This window comes from Geospiza fortis, unplaced genomic scaffold (genome assembly GCF_000277835.1).
Source record: "Geospiza fortis unplaced genomic scaffold, GeoFor_1.0 scaffold78, whole genome shotgun sequence".
In the NCBI taxonomy this organism is placed as follows: Eukaryota; Metazoa; Chordata; class Aves; order Passeriformes; family Thraupidae; genus Geospiza; species Geospiza fortis.
Window position 1 is genome coordinate 3,630,221 of NW_005054339.1, and position 13,931 is coordinate 3,644,151.

Sequence of the window (13,931 nt, forward strand, 5' to 3'; positions counted from 1 at the left end):
AGTGTTCATATAGCTGCCTGATTTGGTTGCAGACTAATTGACAGTGGGCACTTGGCAAGGATTTTAAGGTTGTGGCGTACAAAATCTTACATAAACTGAATACAATGCAGTTTTACAAAAACTGCTATATTCTGCTGCTTTTAAAAGCACTTCTCATACTGAAACAACTTGAGTTGAAATGTGTGTACAAAAGAAATATTTTTGGTCACTTTTCTTTTTTAATCTCATTGTCCCCAGCCAGAGACCTCCAACTGCCTGGAGCATCTGCAGCAAGCCATTTCCAAGGAGATGCTGGTGTTCTCTCTTGCAGTACCATTGCTGGTCCAAGCCATGCTGGCAGGTCTAGTAATTCTTGAATTAAACAGCTTTTACAGTTAACTGGTGTTGAACACATAATATGTTATCTACATATTTATAGAATTTATATCTGGGTAGAATTGGAAATACTCACACTGTATTATTCTGTTAAATAGGTAAAACTGTGGAATTACAGCCTAGGTTCTGCAGTCCAGTAAGGTGTAAAAGATGGTTAATTGCAGCTGTGAGACTGCCGGTGCTCCACAGGATATGTCAGAATAACCTAGACCTGTTCTAAGAACCCTTTAGCAGACTTGACTCTGCTGGAAATCAGAACAATTTTAACAAGACTTCAATAACAGCAACCAGGTACAACACAGGACAAATTAATGGTAAATTGATGCTACTTAAAGATTTCCCCAGGGCAACAAACCCTCCAGCACTGCATCAAAGCAATCTCATGAGGGAGCCTCAGTGTTCTATAGCAGTGGGGCTGGAATTAGTAAAGCAGCTGCAGCTCACAGCGATGAAGATGTTCAAGTGTTTAGAAGGAGAGGAATCTGCAAGATGTCTGTGGATGGTTAGAACTGCAAGAAAAGATGATGATGTTTCAGAAGAAATGCCTGATTATCTGATTTCTCAGTACAGCAATGAGCATAGGACACATGAATACCTAACCTTGCTATTTACTCCTTGTTTTAGAGCTTGGCATAACAGCAGAGAGGTCTGTGCATGTTCAGTGGTAAATTATGTAAGCCAGGGGGTAGTTAATCCTCTGAAGTTGCATAATAACAATTCCCATCTTGCATGCCTGGAGTGGAAAGCCACATTGTACATCTGTAAACGTAGGAATTTCAGTGTCTCATCTTGCCAAACTGCCTCCCTTCTCAACTGCACAGGACTGTGGTAAGTCTGACCAGTATATATAACTTAAAATATCCTTATTGTATTCCATGACACTAGAACTTACTCAATACCCTAAAAGAAAAATCTCACAAGCTAAGTGCTGAGAAAGAATTATTTGCCACGAGGAGGTACACAATACACAGTTCATGCTTTTTTCAAACAGTTAAACCAGAGGAATTGTCTTCTAAACTCAGCTAATCAATCACCTGTGATGTGCAATATACTTGTTCTTCCCCTCATTTCAAAAGACAGCATGACATACATAGAAAGGGTTTACCTGTCTCCCTTTGGAGCAGAGTTCACTGCTGTTATCTTCCATCTTCAGTGGTTTTGTTTGTGTTTATGCAGATGCCCTAAGGAATTAAGCCCTTTCCTTCAGCAGAGCTTCCAGTCAGTGCCTGACAGAGAGCAGCTGCAGGTACAAGTATCTGCCTTAAACATCTGCAGTTTTCCCTCCAGCCAACATCTGACTCAGCAAGGTTTTCTACAGTCTGTTAAAGTTGTGTAAAATTCCAATTTTTGCTGAAAAGATGCTTATTCTCTTTGTCACAAGTCCTGAGCAATCTTAGGCTACAGAAGGTTTTACTTTATGATTCAACATCTGCTTAGTCAGAAGTTACTTTGGAATACTTAATAAATACAAAATAATCAATGGAATAAATTTCCTTCAGTGAGTTCAGTTTCTTTAGGTTTTTTTTTAATCAGTACCTGAAAGTTAGTTTGACACCAAAAACTGCCATGAAAGCTCAAGTATCTTAACTTACACATCTGAAAATTAAAAAAGCATAGATTTAAGTCCTAACTAGAATAAAGCACTGATTCACTGAATAAGATATTTGCCTTCTAATTCACAAAGACCTCATATCATCAATATCTGACCTTATACAGTTATTTTGAGTAACATATCATTTTAAATATAGTTTGGTTGTAATTTTTCTAAATAAAATTTGAGTGATAGCAAGGCATCATTCAGAATATGTACTGATAAATATCTTTTGCAAACAATCATCTGAGCAAAGACCAGTCACTTTAAGGATGCTGTACAAAGTGCAGATTTCTTACTGCTAGAGTGGTAAAACTACATCAGCTTAAATTGTGAGCAGAATTCTACTAAGTGCTTTGTTAAAAAAAAAAATCAAAAGCAAAACAAAACAAAGAGCAATATCATTTTTCCAGTAGATTTTTATAAATTTCAACTCCAGTTCTGCATTTTTAGAAAAATAAGTTCTGATAAATACACTGTATGTCTTCTCCCTGAATGCTCTACAGTTAGAGGCTGCTGAGCTCAGTGAAATCTAACTTTGAGTGGGATTTGTAAACTGTGCATTCCTTTCATAAAGGAAATGTTCGTCATGTTTGACAAACTCTGAGCACATGTAGGTTCCTCCCTTTCCTATGAATTCTGATAGAAACTGATTCAGCTCTTGAATTCAAAATTGCTTAATAAGTGCTTACATTTGCTTGACCATTCTCTGCAGGATGTGGTGATTACTGACTGTTTTCTTGGGTAAAATTCTCATAGGAGTTAAAATTCTTCAAATCACATAATCATTTTCAGAACAGCCCACATTAATCTCTTCCATTCCTCATGCAGTCACATGGTATTTCTGGCTGTTGTAATTTAGAAACAGCTTCTTTTCAACAGAAAGTTTGAATTTACCACAAAATGTCATATTTAATTAAATTTGTGATTTTTGGAGTGTTCTGCACAGGGCCAGGAGTTGGATCCTTATTGGTCCCATGAAACTCAGCATATTCTATGATTCTAAAAAAGGAACTTAAGCCAGCTGATTAAAAAAGACCAGTAGGTAGTCTAATACAAAAGATTATTAAAATTAATAGCTATTTTAATAGGATATGTTGTTTTGCATGATATTTATCATGTTGGCATATTCAGTATGAGATACCAACATGTGGATGAAGGCCTAAATAGCAAATGATATGAAAGGATGAGAATATTAATTTATCTTTGTGTTTCCAAGGTCTTGGGCTTATATACAGGAACATTCTTCTCCTGAAGTGATGGGAGGCCCTTAATTATATCTGCAGCTTTCTCTGCTATCATGATAGTTGGGGCATTCAAGTTTCCAGTGACAACACTGGGCATTATTGAAGCATCAACTACTCTCAAATTTTCAACACCAATTACTTTTGTTTGGGGATCCACTACAGCAGTGCTGTCTGAAGGCTGACCCATTTTACAGGTGCAGGAAGGATGATAAGCACTATCAGCCTTCTGCCTTATGAAAGCATCTATGTCTTTGTCAGACTGAACATGATTTCCTGGTTGAATTTCAGGCCCACGAAATTTTTCGAAAGCTTTCTGAGCAAAGATCTCTCTGGTCAACTTGACACACTGGCGGAATTCCCAAATATCTCTTTCTGTAGAGAGAGAAAATAAGAAAATTCTAAGTACACATTTGATTTACCAGTATATACAGAATGCAAAACAGAAACAAAGCAGCATTGTGGAAAAAAAGCTGGAGGGAAAGTCTCTCGCTTGTTGCTGAAAGCCATGATAAAGAAGAATATTTTTTAAAGTCACAGATATTTACATTCACTGTGAACAAAACTGTTGCTTATATTGCACTAGCCCAAAAGGGAAGATGTGAGCTATGAGGAATTGGACTTTATCTTGCTGTGCCCACTGTCCAGGGAAAGGAAAATAGTCTCAGCACAAAGGAGCAAAAGACATTAATTCCTTCACAAGCACAGGTGGTGATGAAACAAACAGCAAGACACAGCAGATACTGAGAATTCTGACTTCATCCCCAACAGGAAATTCCTTCTAACTTACACAGTGCTTTGCACAATCACCTCTTTTCATACTAGCTGACTTTTATAAATGAGAAATAAGTAACAATGTACCAACCAGCACTTCTGAACTGGCGTTGAGTAGGTACAAAAATCAACTACTGAAACAGGCAGGAAATAAGCTGACAGAGCAAGGAGAGGCTGCAGTTACCTGTAGAGAGGTAGTTGGGTTCAATGACGGGGTGGTCATTTGGGTCTGAACTCTTCAGCTTCAGCCAGCCCACACTTGTGCTCCTCATGGGTCCCACGTGGACCTGCAACACCCAACACAATCCTACCAGGTCTACTTCCAAATTCAGCATGGCTGTTTGGGGTTTTTTTTTGCAATTTAGACAGCCTTTACAAATTCGGCAAATATAAACATTAACCAGAGATAGTGGGAAATACCATTGAACATGTTTCCATTTTATATAATTTATTTTGTAAATATGTAATTCCACTGCAGGAAGAAAATATGCCTGTCACATCAACTCACAGCTGTTCCTTTCATTTAAAATACAACCATTCCAATTTAGTAGCATCAGAGCACTTTAATACAATCAGCAACTGGACCAAATTATTGTGTCTCTGAAGGAAGGAGATTAGTGAGGAAAAACGTATATTCAGTGACAGTTCCCCAGAATTAGCACCCAGAGTTTTGGATGAAGATGATAGTCTAAAAAGGGGCTTGGATTTGTGCCAGTGAATTAATGAGTGTTTCTACACATTTTCATTTAAACCTTTGTCTAAAATGCAGTGGAACAGTTTTGTTCCATTGCAAAATTGTGTCCTAACCCACAGCACTCGGGCCCTTCAGCAGAGTGAATACTTCATTCAATACTTGCCTTCTCTGCCAGAGATAAAAACTAAGATAATTTTGGTGGCAATATCAAATAATAAGGCTGTGTTTTCTCCTCTGAAGGAGGTTAAGCAGTCTATTTCATATTATACTGAACACAGTATTTTTCAGTATATAGCCAAATTATCAACATTTATAATGGAGCATAACCCTCCTTGCTAATGGCTACAAAGTCTTTCTGGAACTTTCTCTTTGACTCACCTGGTAAGCTTCCATAGTGGAAGCAACCCGACCGTGGTCAATCACCTGGGAAGGGAGAAAGTGGAACTGAATGTCGGGGTGAGGAACCCCGGGTTCACTCCGGATGAAACCCCCAGATTCCAGGTGGGCAGTGGCTCCCTCACCTAGGGGAGTGTAAAGGAGGGAGAAGATGCCATTAAAATACCTCCAAAGAGCAACAAGTTCACTTGTTTTTAACCTGTAGATGCACTACCATGAATAATTGATTTGTACAGCGTTAATTGCAAGTAATGCAAATCCATTATGAGCAGCTTGTAGTTTAGGCTCTGTGCACCACTATCATCTGCCTTTTAATTCCTGGATAAACGTAAATATGCATAACTTTGGAAATCCCACTGATGTGAGAATGGGATGTTACAGTTATCTCACTGCAACTGCCAGGCCAAGGCTCTGACTCCAGAAGCAGATTTGGATCCTAGCAGGTGTGGAGGGAACTGGCTGCACATCCTGATGTTCCTGCACTGCTCGCTCTGTGACGTGCACTCCAGTTATCCCATCGGTCACACGGAACAGGCAGAGCCATCCACAATGCCTGCCCTGAAGGGAAAGATGAAAGCCATGCAATGTGCCTTATGTTATCTTCATTTCTGTTTAAAACTGTAAGTTGGCTCTCAATATTTACTTACATGGTTAAAAGCCACATACCCAGAATAATTTGCCAAATAACAACAAAATTCAGCAAGTGATATAGAGCACTACTTTGGCCAGGCTATTTAACTGCCATCAAGGATTATATTTACTGGTTCTTTTTAAGGTACAACTTATGACTGAGGTACTGTAAAATTCATGTGTCATTCTAAGGAAAGTCAATTCACATTTACTTACAGGGCAAAAGGATTTTGATCAGAGCAACAAACTAATTATTTTGAGACAGTTATACAGAAGTCAGTTCAAGAATATGTTTTTATTGTCATCACATTGATTTAAAATAGAATATTTTCTCCATCTTTTTTGCAATAGCTTTTCTTAGTAGCACGGATTTTTAAATGTAGAATTTTTATTTGCATGAGATATAAGAATGTTAATAATAACCTCCTTCGTTACCTAAGACATAAAAACTTTAAAATATTCTGCTACAGAAGAAAAGAAATAGTACAAATCCATTTGCAAATTCCAGTTATTTCTCAGAGTATGAAAAAGATTACATATTAAGGCTCCCAGCCTATAAAACTCACAGATAAAGGCTGTCATAATTCTAAATCAGTCAGTGGTAAAATGATTGCAGACTTTGCTTCATACCTGTAAATTTCCAAAGCCATTCGAGACCAATCCTCACCATGTTCAGTGGCTTTTGTGCACTATACAGAGTAATAGATTTGGTGCACTTTTGCTGGACATACACTTCTAAATGATCTTGCAGGTTCTGGCCTACTCCTGCAGGGGGTAGAAAGAGGAGAGGGAGAAGAAAATGAGAGGAAAGAAAATGTTATTTCACACAGAAAGATTGCCCACCATGTTTCAGGCAGAGAGCATCTTAAGTGGGACCTAAACCAAGCTCTTACAAGGGCAGTGGTGACACAGACCAAGGCTGATGAGTCACATCATCCTTTTGCTCATGTCAGAATAAGGTTTTACATAAACATAACTAGAATGAAAATAGTTACATACATAACTAGAATAACAATACTAGTTACACACATAACTGGAATGAAAATAGAAAGTTAAATGAAAGATATATCAGTGGTTTTAAAATTGCCACTACTTCTAAATAATGTGCTAACTTATTTAGCTTTAAGGAAAAGCTCATGTTATTTCTTCTATATTTGAATATTTATGACAGTGGGAGTTTACACAATGTGTAGTGGATCAAAACTAATTCAAAACTCTTATTGACAAGTGTGCTGCTTAATTATAAAAATATGGTGGTATAAGGCATATCAGCACTGTCAGATGTGGTGAAGAAAGAGTAGGAGTTTGTTGCTTAGTTGTAAAATCAATGCATTTTTCCACTGATTTGTATTAAATCAATACATCTTTCCACTGATTTGTAACAAACATGTTTTCAACATGTGTTTCAGGCTACTTGACATAAAGAAAACTCTGTTTCATGATTAATTTAATTTAATGGTCATTCAGTTGCATCCATAGGAAGATGAAAGAAGAAAGAAAAAAATTACCAGGAAGATGGCAAACAACAGGGATCCCCAGTTTTTTTAGATCATCTGCATGTCCAATTCCAGACAACATAAGCAGCTGGGGAGAATTTATGGCACCTCCACTTAAAATAACTTCCTTATTGGCAAAAACCTAAAAGGAAATGAGCACAAAAGCCCTAAGATTATAAAGCCTGAGCTGAATGCAAGCAACATCAGGACTGCTGCTTGAATATGCTGTTCTGATCCAGATTAGACACCCTTCCCTCACATTTTCCTCATTTCAATGTATTCCTGTCTTGTCAGAATTTTCCACAGAGAGAAGTAATCAAGCTTTTGCTTTGATCATTCCTGTATTTATTCCCATCTTTAGAATCCATTCAAACTGTATGGCACAGAAACATTCAGCTCCTGTCCTTGCCAGGGGAATGGTACCTGTGGCACTCAGATCAGGCAGCTAAGCTTCCCTGCCATTTTCAATAACCCTTTATAAATTAAAACTAGAACTCCTAAGGAAGATTTGGAATTTACAGACATGGTAGCTCAAAAGTTCTTAAGAGGTTGGTGTTTTTTAATTCAACCAAGGCTAAGGTTTGATTTCTCAGCTCATGGTAGTCCTCAAAAGCACCCCCCGCCCCACCATTCACCAAAGCACTACTCATGAAATAGTAGCATGCATAGATTGAATTTTGTTTTGCTAACAGTCTTTTCATCAAATGGTTTGGTCTGAGCCCTGAGCTGGTCATGACACAGGCTGCTAAATTATTCCTCTGCCTTTGACTTGGAGTTTTAACAGATTAATGCATATTAACTTGGAGCCTTGTCCTTTTTGAATGACACCTCAGCTGTACAGAAAGATGGCAAAATGTTGCTACAGTAACATCCAAGTGTAATAATAATAAAAAGCATTTTGGCACTATTTATCCAATATGGCCAACAGATGGCCAGTGCTGTTACCTTTTATTTGTTACTGCTTTGCTCTGGGCAATCATTAGTATGTTAAGTCTAATAAACCCTGTATCAGAGCCTGTTGAATCAATACTTAGAGCTCTATTTTGCATGTTACACAAACTTATTTAACTTATTTACATTTTCTATGGTACACACAGAACTGGTACCAGTTTGTTCAGAGCAGCATTCAAATGATGCTTGCTCAGTCTAAACCCCCTGCAAAGTCAGCACTGTAGTTATTCCTGGCCCACACAAAATTTTCCATAATGTCTCAGCTAACATGCTAAGAGGAAAAAGTGACTTTGATACACTTTTGTTTGAGTTAGTCTAAAATACATGAAAACATTTTCATCCTTTATATGAAATATGAAGTATAAATATACTTTTCTGCTTGATTCTGAACTTAAAAACTCCAGGACTGTTCAGTCTACCTTTCCTACTTTTACTGGAGTCCTGGGAGATCTCTAGGACTTCAGTGTTAGACAAATAACAAGTCACTGGCTGTGAATACATTCTGAATAACTTTTGAATCAGCTTTGATGATCTTTTCATTTTGCTGACGACTGATGTAAAAGAGATTATATCTAAAATAGACTGTAAAAACAAAAACACTTTAGTCAATTGCTTCATCTTGATGGTCATAATGCAATAAAATTATTAGTTCTTCCATCCTGACAGGTATAAAATTTTCCAGAAAGTAAAAGCAGATACTAATCTTGCAGTTTTGATGCTGAGGGAGGGAGGAGAAGGGGAAAGAAGGAAGGGAAATACTTTGAAGGTGTATTTTTTACAATACACAATATAAACATATTATTCACTATGTAGAATTCATGCATATATTAGTATGTATGAAAATTCATAGCAATTGAAGAATTTTGCAATTAAATGGTCCAGTACTCAGAAAGTCTTTGATCGTGTGTAATTGGGTTTTCAAGACTTTCTTCAGCAAAATTGATCTTGATAATGGCGCAAGAACAGCAATTAGAGGTCCTGTTTTCACAGAAATTTAATAGCTTATGAAATCAGTTAAAGGTTCTGCAACTTTTGTTTCATATTGGTAAAATGATTATCATTTGCAATCCACTTAGAAAGCAGCAGATTTAATCTGTGCTTTAGAAAATCAAAGAACAGATTATTTATACTGCATTTTAACTTCTGGCAGGTGCTCAGTCACAGAACTTGTCTGCTGAGTTTTATAAGGCTTACTGAACTCAAACCACCCAGATCTGTACTCAGCTCCCTCTAAGATATTATTATTACGCTTTGTAATTTTTTTATAGTCCTTTGTAACCAAATATCTTAGTTATTAGCATACAAACCCCTTTTAGGAAATATCCTGGTTACAGACTAATCCATAATCTGTTGTTAAGGGAAGTGAGGATGGTTTGGGTCTTACAGAGTTCAATGGATTGAAAGAGGCATAAAATGAACCCATTATCCAGAGTACTGTAAGGACAATTCAAGCTTCCTTCCACACAATCACATTTTCAGCGGGAGTTGGGCTGAAACTGAGACATATTCATTCCACAGCCAACCATAAGGTAAGATTTGTCATCTCTCCCTTGAGCAATTCAGATTTCAGTATCTGGCTTTTACAGATTTTCCTCTGCCAGAATTGTTTTTCAGAAACGTCCCCATTGCAGCACTCTGGTCAATGTGCTGGGACAGGGCATGGTTGCACCATAGGCTCCAGGCTCACACAACACTCTGGGGAACATCAAGGTATGGCCTGTCCCCTCAGCACTGGCAGATGGAAATGTGATGATGAAGTTAATCTCTAAATCAATACAACCGGAATATATCATCTACTGTAAAATAACTGACAAGGAATCATATATTGTAAAAAAACAACACAACCTCTAAAAAATGAGAACATTTTGCACAGTAAAGTGCCATTTTTAATAGACTTTAAAAAAATGATATAATTTAGCTTTGATTCATACCTCTCATACTGAAAATTGAAAATCTCTTACCTTTTTCCTTTGCCCATTTTTCACATACTCAATACCAATGCATTTTGTGCCTTGGAACAAGATTTTTGTTACAAGTGTCTTCTCTGCAACTGAGAAATTTGGGCGTGATATGGCTGGGCGAAGATAAGCACTAGCTGTGCTCCATCTTTGACCTACAATGTATATTTACATTAAACATCAAAACAGTCATGCTCAGTATGCTTCAGATTTTGGCCAATAACCACCAGGATGCCTACAGAGGGAAAGTCCTCACAGAGTTTATAGAGTTCAAAGCAAATGTGATTTGATACAATAATTAAAGATATTATTTTAACATAACAAATTTCACAGTGACATAATTAACTGTGAATCAGGACTTTTCTACCCATGCAACTTGCAGTGAAGTACACGGGACACTGACAGCAAGCTGCTGAGAGATGAATAGGGTGTAAATGCAGAGTGCCATAGCTAGGCAGTAACCTAAACATTCAAATAGCATTCAGTGCAGATTATATGTCCATGTTTCAACATTATTTCTGGGTCAAAAATAGAAATTACTCGAGGACCCCTTTCTGGTTTACCTTTGTGTATAGTCATGTCCATCCAGCCAAAGCCTTCCTGCTGGTACCCATTCATGTCATCTGTGAAGGGATACCCGGCTTGCTGGGCAGCCTCCAGGAAAGCCTGATGGAGAGGATGGTTTGTTTTCCCTCTTGACACGTGCAGGGGGCCATTCCCACCTCTGTACTGATCCGGCCCCAGTTCGTGGGTCTGTGCCTTCTTGAAATAGGGCAGGCAGTGCTCATAGTCCCAGCCCAGAGCCCCCTCCCTGCTCCAGCGGTTGTAATCCTCGGCGTGCCCTCGGATGTAGACCATGGCATTGAGGGAGGAGGAGCCGCCCCACACCCTGCCCCGGGGCCAGTACATCACCCGGCTGTCCATGTGCCTCTGCGGGGTGGTGTGGTAGTACCAGTTGTACTTCTCATCGCAGAGGTTGTACGTTAAGGCAGCCGGCATGTGGATCTTCCACATCAGCCTTATGCTGCCGAGCAGGGTGTCCTTGGGGCCTGCTTCCAAAAGCAGCACGGTGCTGTGCGGGTCCTCTGTCAGCCTGTTGGCCAGCACACAGCCTGCTGAGCCAGCCCCCACAATGATGTAATTATAAGAGTCTGTCTTTTCAGAGCTCAGCTGGGATGATGCACGTGAAATTTTGAATTGTTCATTGATGCCGAATATGTTCTTTAACGTGTGTGCTTTAAACAGGCTTCCTGCTACTTTGCACATCACAGAACTGTGACATTTAAATCCTTTCATTAAATATGACATCTTTACTGATAATCACTCTCGCAGAATTTCTGACAAAAATCCAGTGGTTTACCCTAGGAAAAAACCCAAAGATACTAATTAACATGTAAGCATTACTACCTCTAAAATGTCAGTCATTTTCAGGTGACAATGGTATACTTTACCCATTTGCACTACCCAAAAAGTTAACAACAATGGTGACAAACAGGTAAACATTACTATTATTTATTCATTATTATTTTTTTAATTATTATTATTATTTAGTCTTATTATTCTTTTAGTGCAGTCTATGCAGCAGTCAAATGTACTATCGTAAATTATATGTAGTCTGATTTTGATTTGCTTTTGGTTCCTGAGACAGATGAACATTTTCAAGTATTTGCCAAACCCAGAAGAGGCAGAAACTTTTACATTCCTTGCAGTCTCTCTCTATCTACCTCTAATAGGCAAGAATTTAAGAACAACAGCAATTTCAAAAACTTCCCTGTGAGTCTGTGCATCACACAAGGCAATTCACAATGGAAATGATGAGTATGCTCACTGCACATTCTGCCAGAGAGTGTCTCCACAAAACAAACGTGTAACAAACTCATTTCCAGCTGTCCCTAAGGTGACAACTGCTGGATTTTCAGGTGTCTCCTAACACAGGGAAAGGCAAGATCTGTTCATCTGTGCCTTGCTACTAAACCTAGATCCTGCAAGAGTACTCTGAGTACAGTTATAGTCTAAATCCACCAGCTCCTTAGGCTGAGTAAGAATGGCAAGTTTTTACTTTCAGAGAAGCCTGTGAGCCTTGGAAGTACCATAGGTTTAGCTCTGTGTTGCACTGGTTTGGGCACAGGGACTCGGTGCCAGATTTTTTTGTGTGTCACAGGTACTGGCCAGCCTGAAGGGCTTCCTCTGCTCCCTCCCCATGCAACCATTCCTTTGATCTAAACAATTAGTGAAGTGGGGTGTCCTTGGACCGTAAATAATATTTCTCCCTGGCCCATGACTTCAGTCTAAGCTGCTGTCCTTCATTCTAGAGACAGCAACTTATCCAGAGTCCACTACACTTATCTCCCCCAGCACTGCCCAGCTGAGAGAGATAACCAAGAATTCTCCTGAAATACGTTGAAACCTCTGTAACAAAACTAGGTGTAAACTGCTGCTAAATGTCAAAAATTTTCCACGCACAATTACAATTTTATACACATTTGTTTGCAAAAGTATCTTTCTTTGCTCTTGGGAAACAGATTGGAAGAAGCATAACTCTCTGACTTTTCTTAAGAAAACTTGTAATAAACTTGTTTGGGGCTGTACAAACCCCAAAACTTCTGAATGAACAACCAACCATGGATAACAATTTGTTCTGTAAAGAAAAAAAAAAAAAAGATGCTGGTGATATGTCTGAGCCTAAAGTTCACACAGCTGATTCTCCTCACATGGATAACTAGAAACTGTTCCCAGCTGGAGATGGGGATGTGTCAGGGTTTTTTTTTTTTTTTTTTTTTTGCAGGTGAAGTCTATTAAAGGATTCTGTCTTGAAGAAAAAGGTTTATCAGCTTCTTGTGATGCAGCAGAGGATGCAAAGGTAGGGAGGTTTTGGCTTGTTTTGGTTGTGAGGAAGAGGGTTATGGTTTTGCAATACCTGTGTTTAACCTGCAGAACTGGTGGGCCACAGGACTTTATTGATCCAGGAGCACCACTTTGGTGGAGGGGTTGGGTCCTGATAATCTGGGAGAGATATTTTGTCCCAATAGGGAACTACAGTTTTGTGGCCAGCTCTTCTAAATGTTGCAGCAGTTTTCTTCGCATTTTGTTGTTATTTTAGTTCAAATGGAACAGGACTGGCAGAATAACACCTGAGAGAATTTTTGTCTTGCAAAGAGAGCTGGGAGTGAAGTCAGTCAGCAGTGTCCTGGCCATAACAGTGAAGTGACTTTGGCAGTCAGTGTGTAGATGATTCACAAACCTTGGTGCTTTTGAGTTCTGAAGTGCAGAGGTCAAAAACTAAGTCAGTCTGATTTAATATAAATCTAGCACACATGTTTTGATTGAATGGATTAAAACACTAGTTTTAATGGAGTAAAATACTAGTTTCAATGCACAATTCTTTTTGCTATACCGATTCACATCCACTCTCTTCTTTCAGTGGTCCCTCTGCATGAGCACTATCCTAGCCCATTTCTTCTAAACTGATCCTGAGACAAAAAGCAGAATGCCTGAAACAGTTACTCCCTGCTCTGATGACAGAGGAGAAACAAGAATATTCTCGCTGGCAGATGGAAATCGTGGCCCTCTCCCAGAGATGTTCACAGCACAGACAATACAGAATGTAGCGGAGCAATGGGGCTTTGTCAGGACGTTAACCCTTCCTGTTACCACCGAACGCTGTCAGGCCTGACTGTGTAAAGGGCAGGAGGAAGAGCTCCTCAGGCTAAAGCAGATCTTGCTTTTTGTTTGTTTTTCCCTGCTGCAGGCAGTGTAACAGGTTTAAATGTATCTGCCGCAGAATGTTTTGGGCTAACTTTTCCTTCATTCCTGATAGAGAGA

General features: G+C 38.8%; 1 protein-coding gene across 2 annotated transcripts in view; it reads right to left on the reverse strand.

Moving 5' to 3' along the window:
* Positions 1–1,719: 1,719 nt before the first annotated feature.
* CHDH (choline dehydrogenase) overlaps positions 1,720–13,931 on the reverse strand; it is a 13,241-nt gene continuing 1,029 nt past the window's right edge. The window contains exons 2-8 of one of the 2 annotated variants that reach the window (XM_014307649.2): positions 10,673–11,470; positions 10,113–10,264; positions 7,213–7,342; positions 6,335–6,469; positions 5,057–5,199; positions 4,169–4,271; positions 1,720–3,585 (exon numbers count right to left, since the gene is read on the reverse strand). In XM_014307649.2, coding sequence (XP_014163124.1) covers positions 3,167–3,585; positions 4,169–4,271; positions 5,057–5,199; positions 6,335–6,469; positions 7,213–7,342; positions 10,113–10,264; positions 10,673–11,417 — 1,827 coding nt within the window. In that variant the 5' untranslated portion in view covers positions 11,418–11,470 and the 3' untranslated portion in view covers positions 1,720–3,166. The remainder of the gene's footprint in view (positions 3,586–4,168; positions 4,272–5,056; positions 5,200–6,334; positions 6,470–7,212; positions 7,343–10,112; positions 10,265–10,672; positions 11,471–13,931) is intronic. The other variant, XM_031058214.1, reaches the window with a different exon arrangement.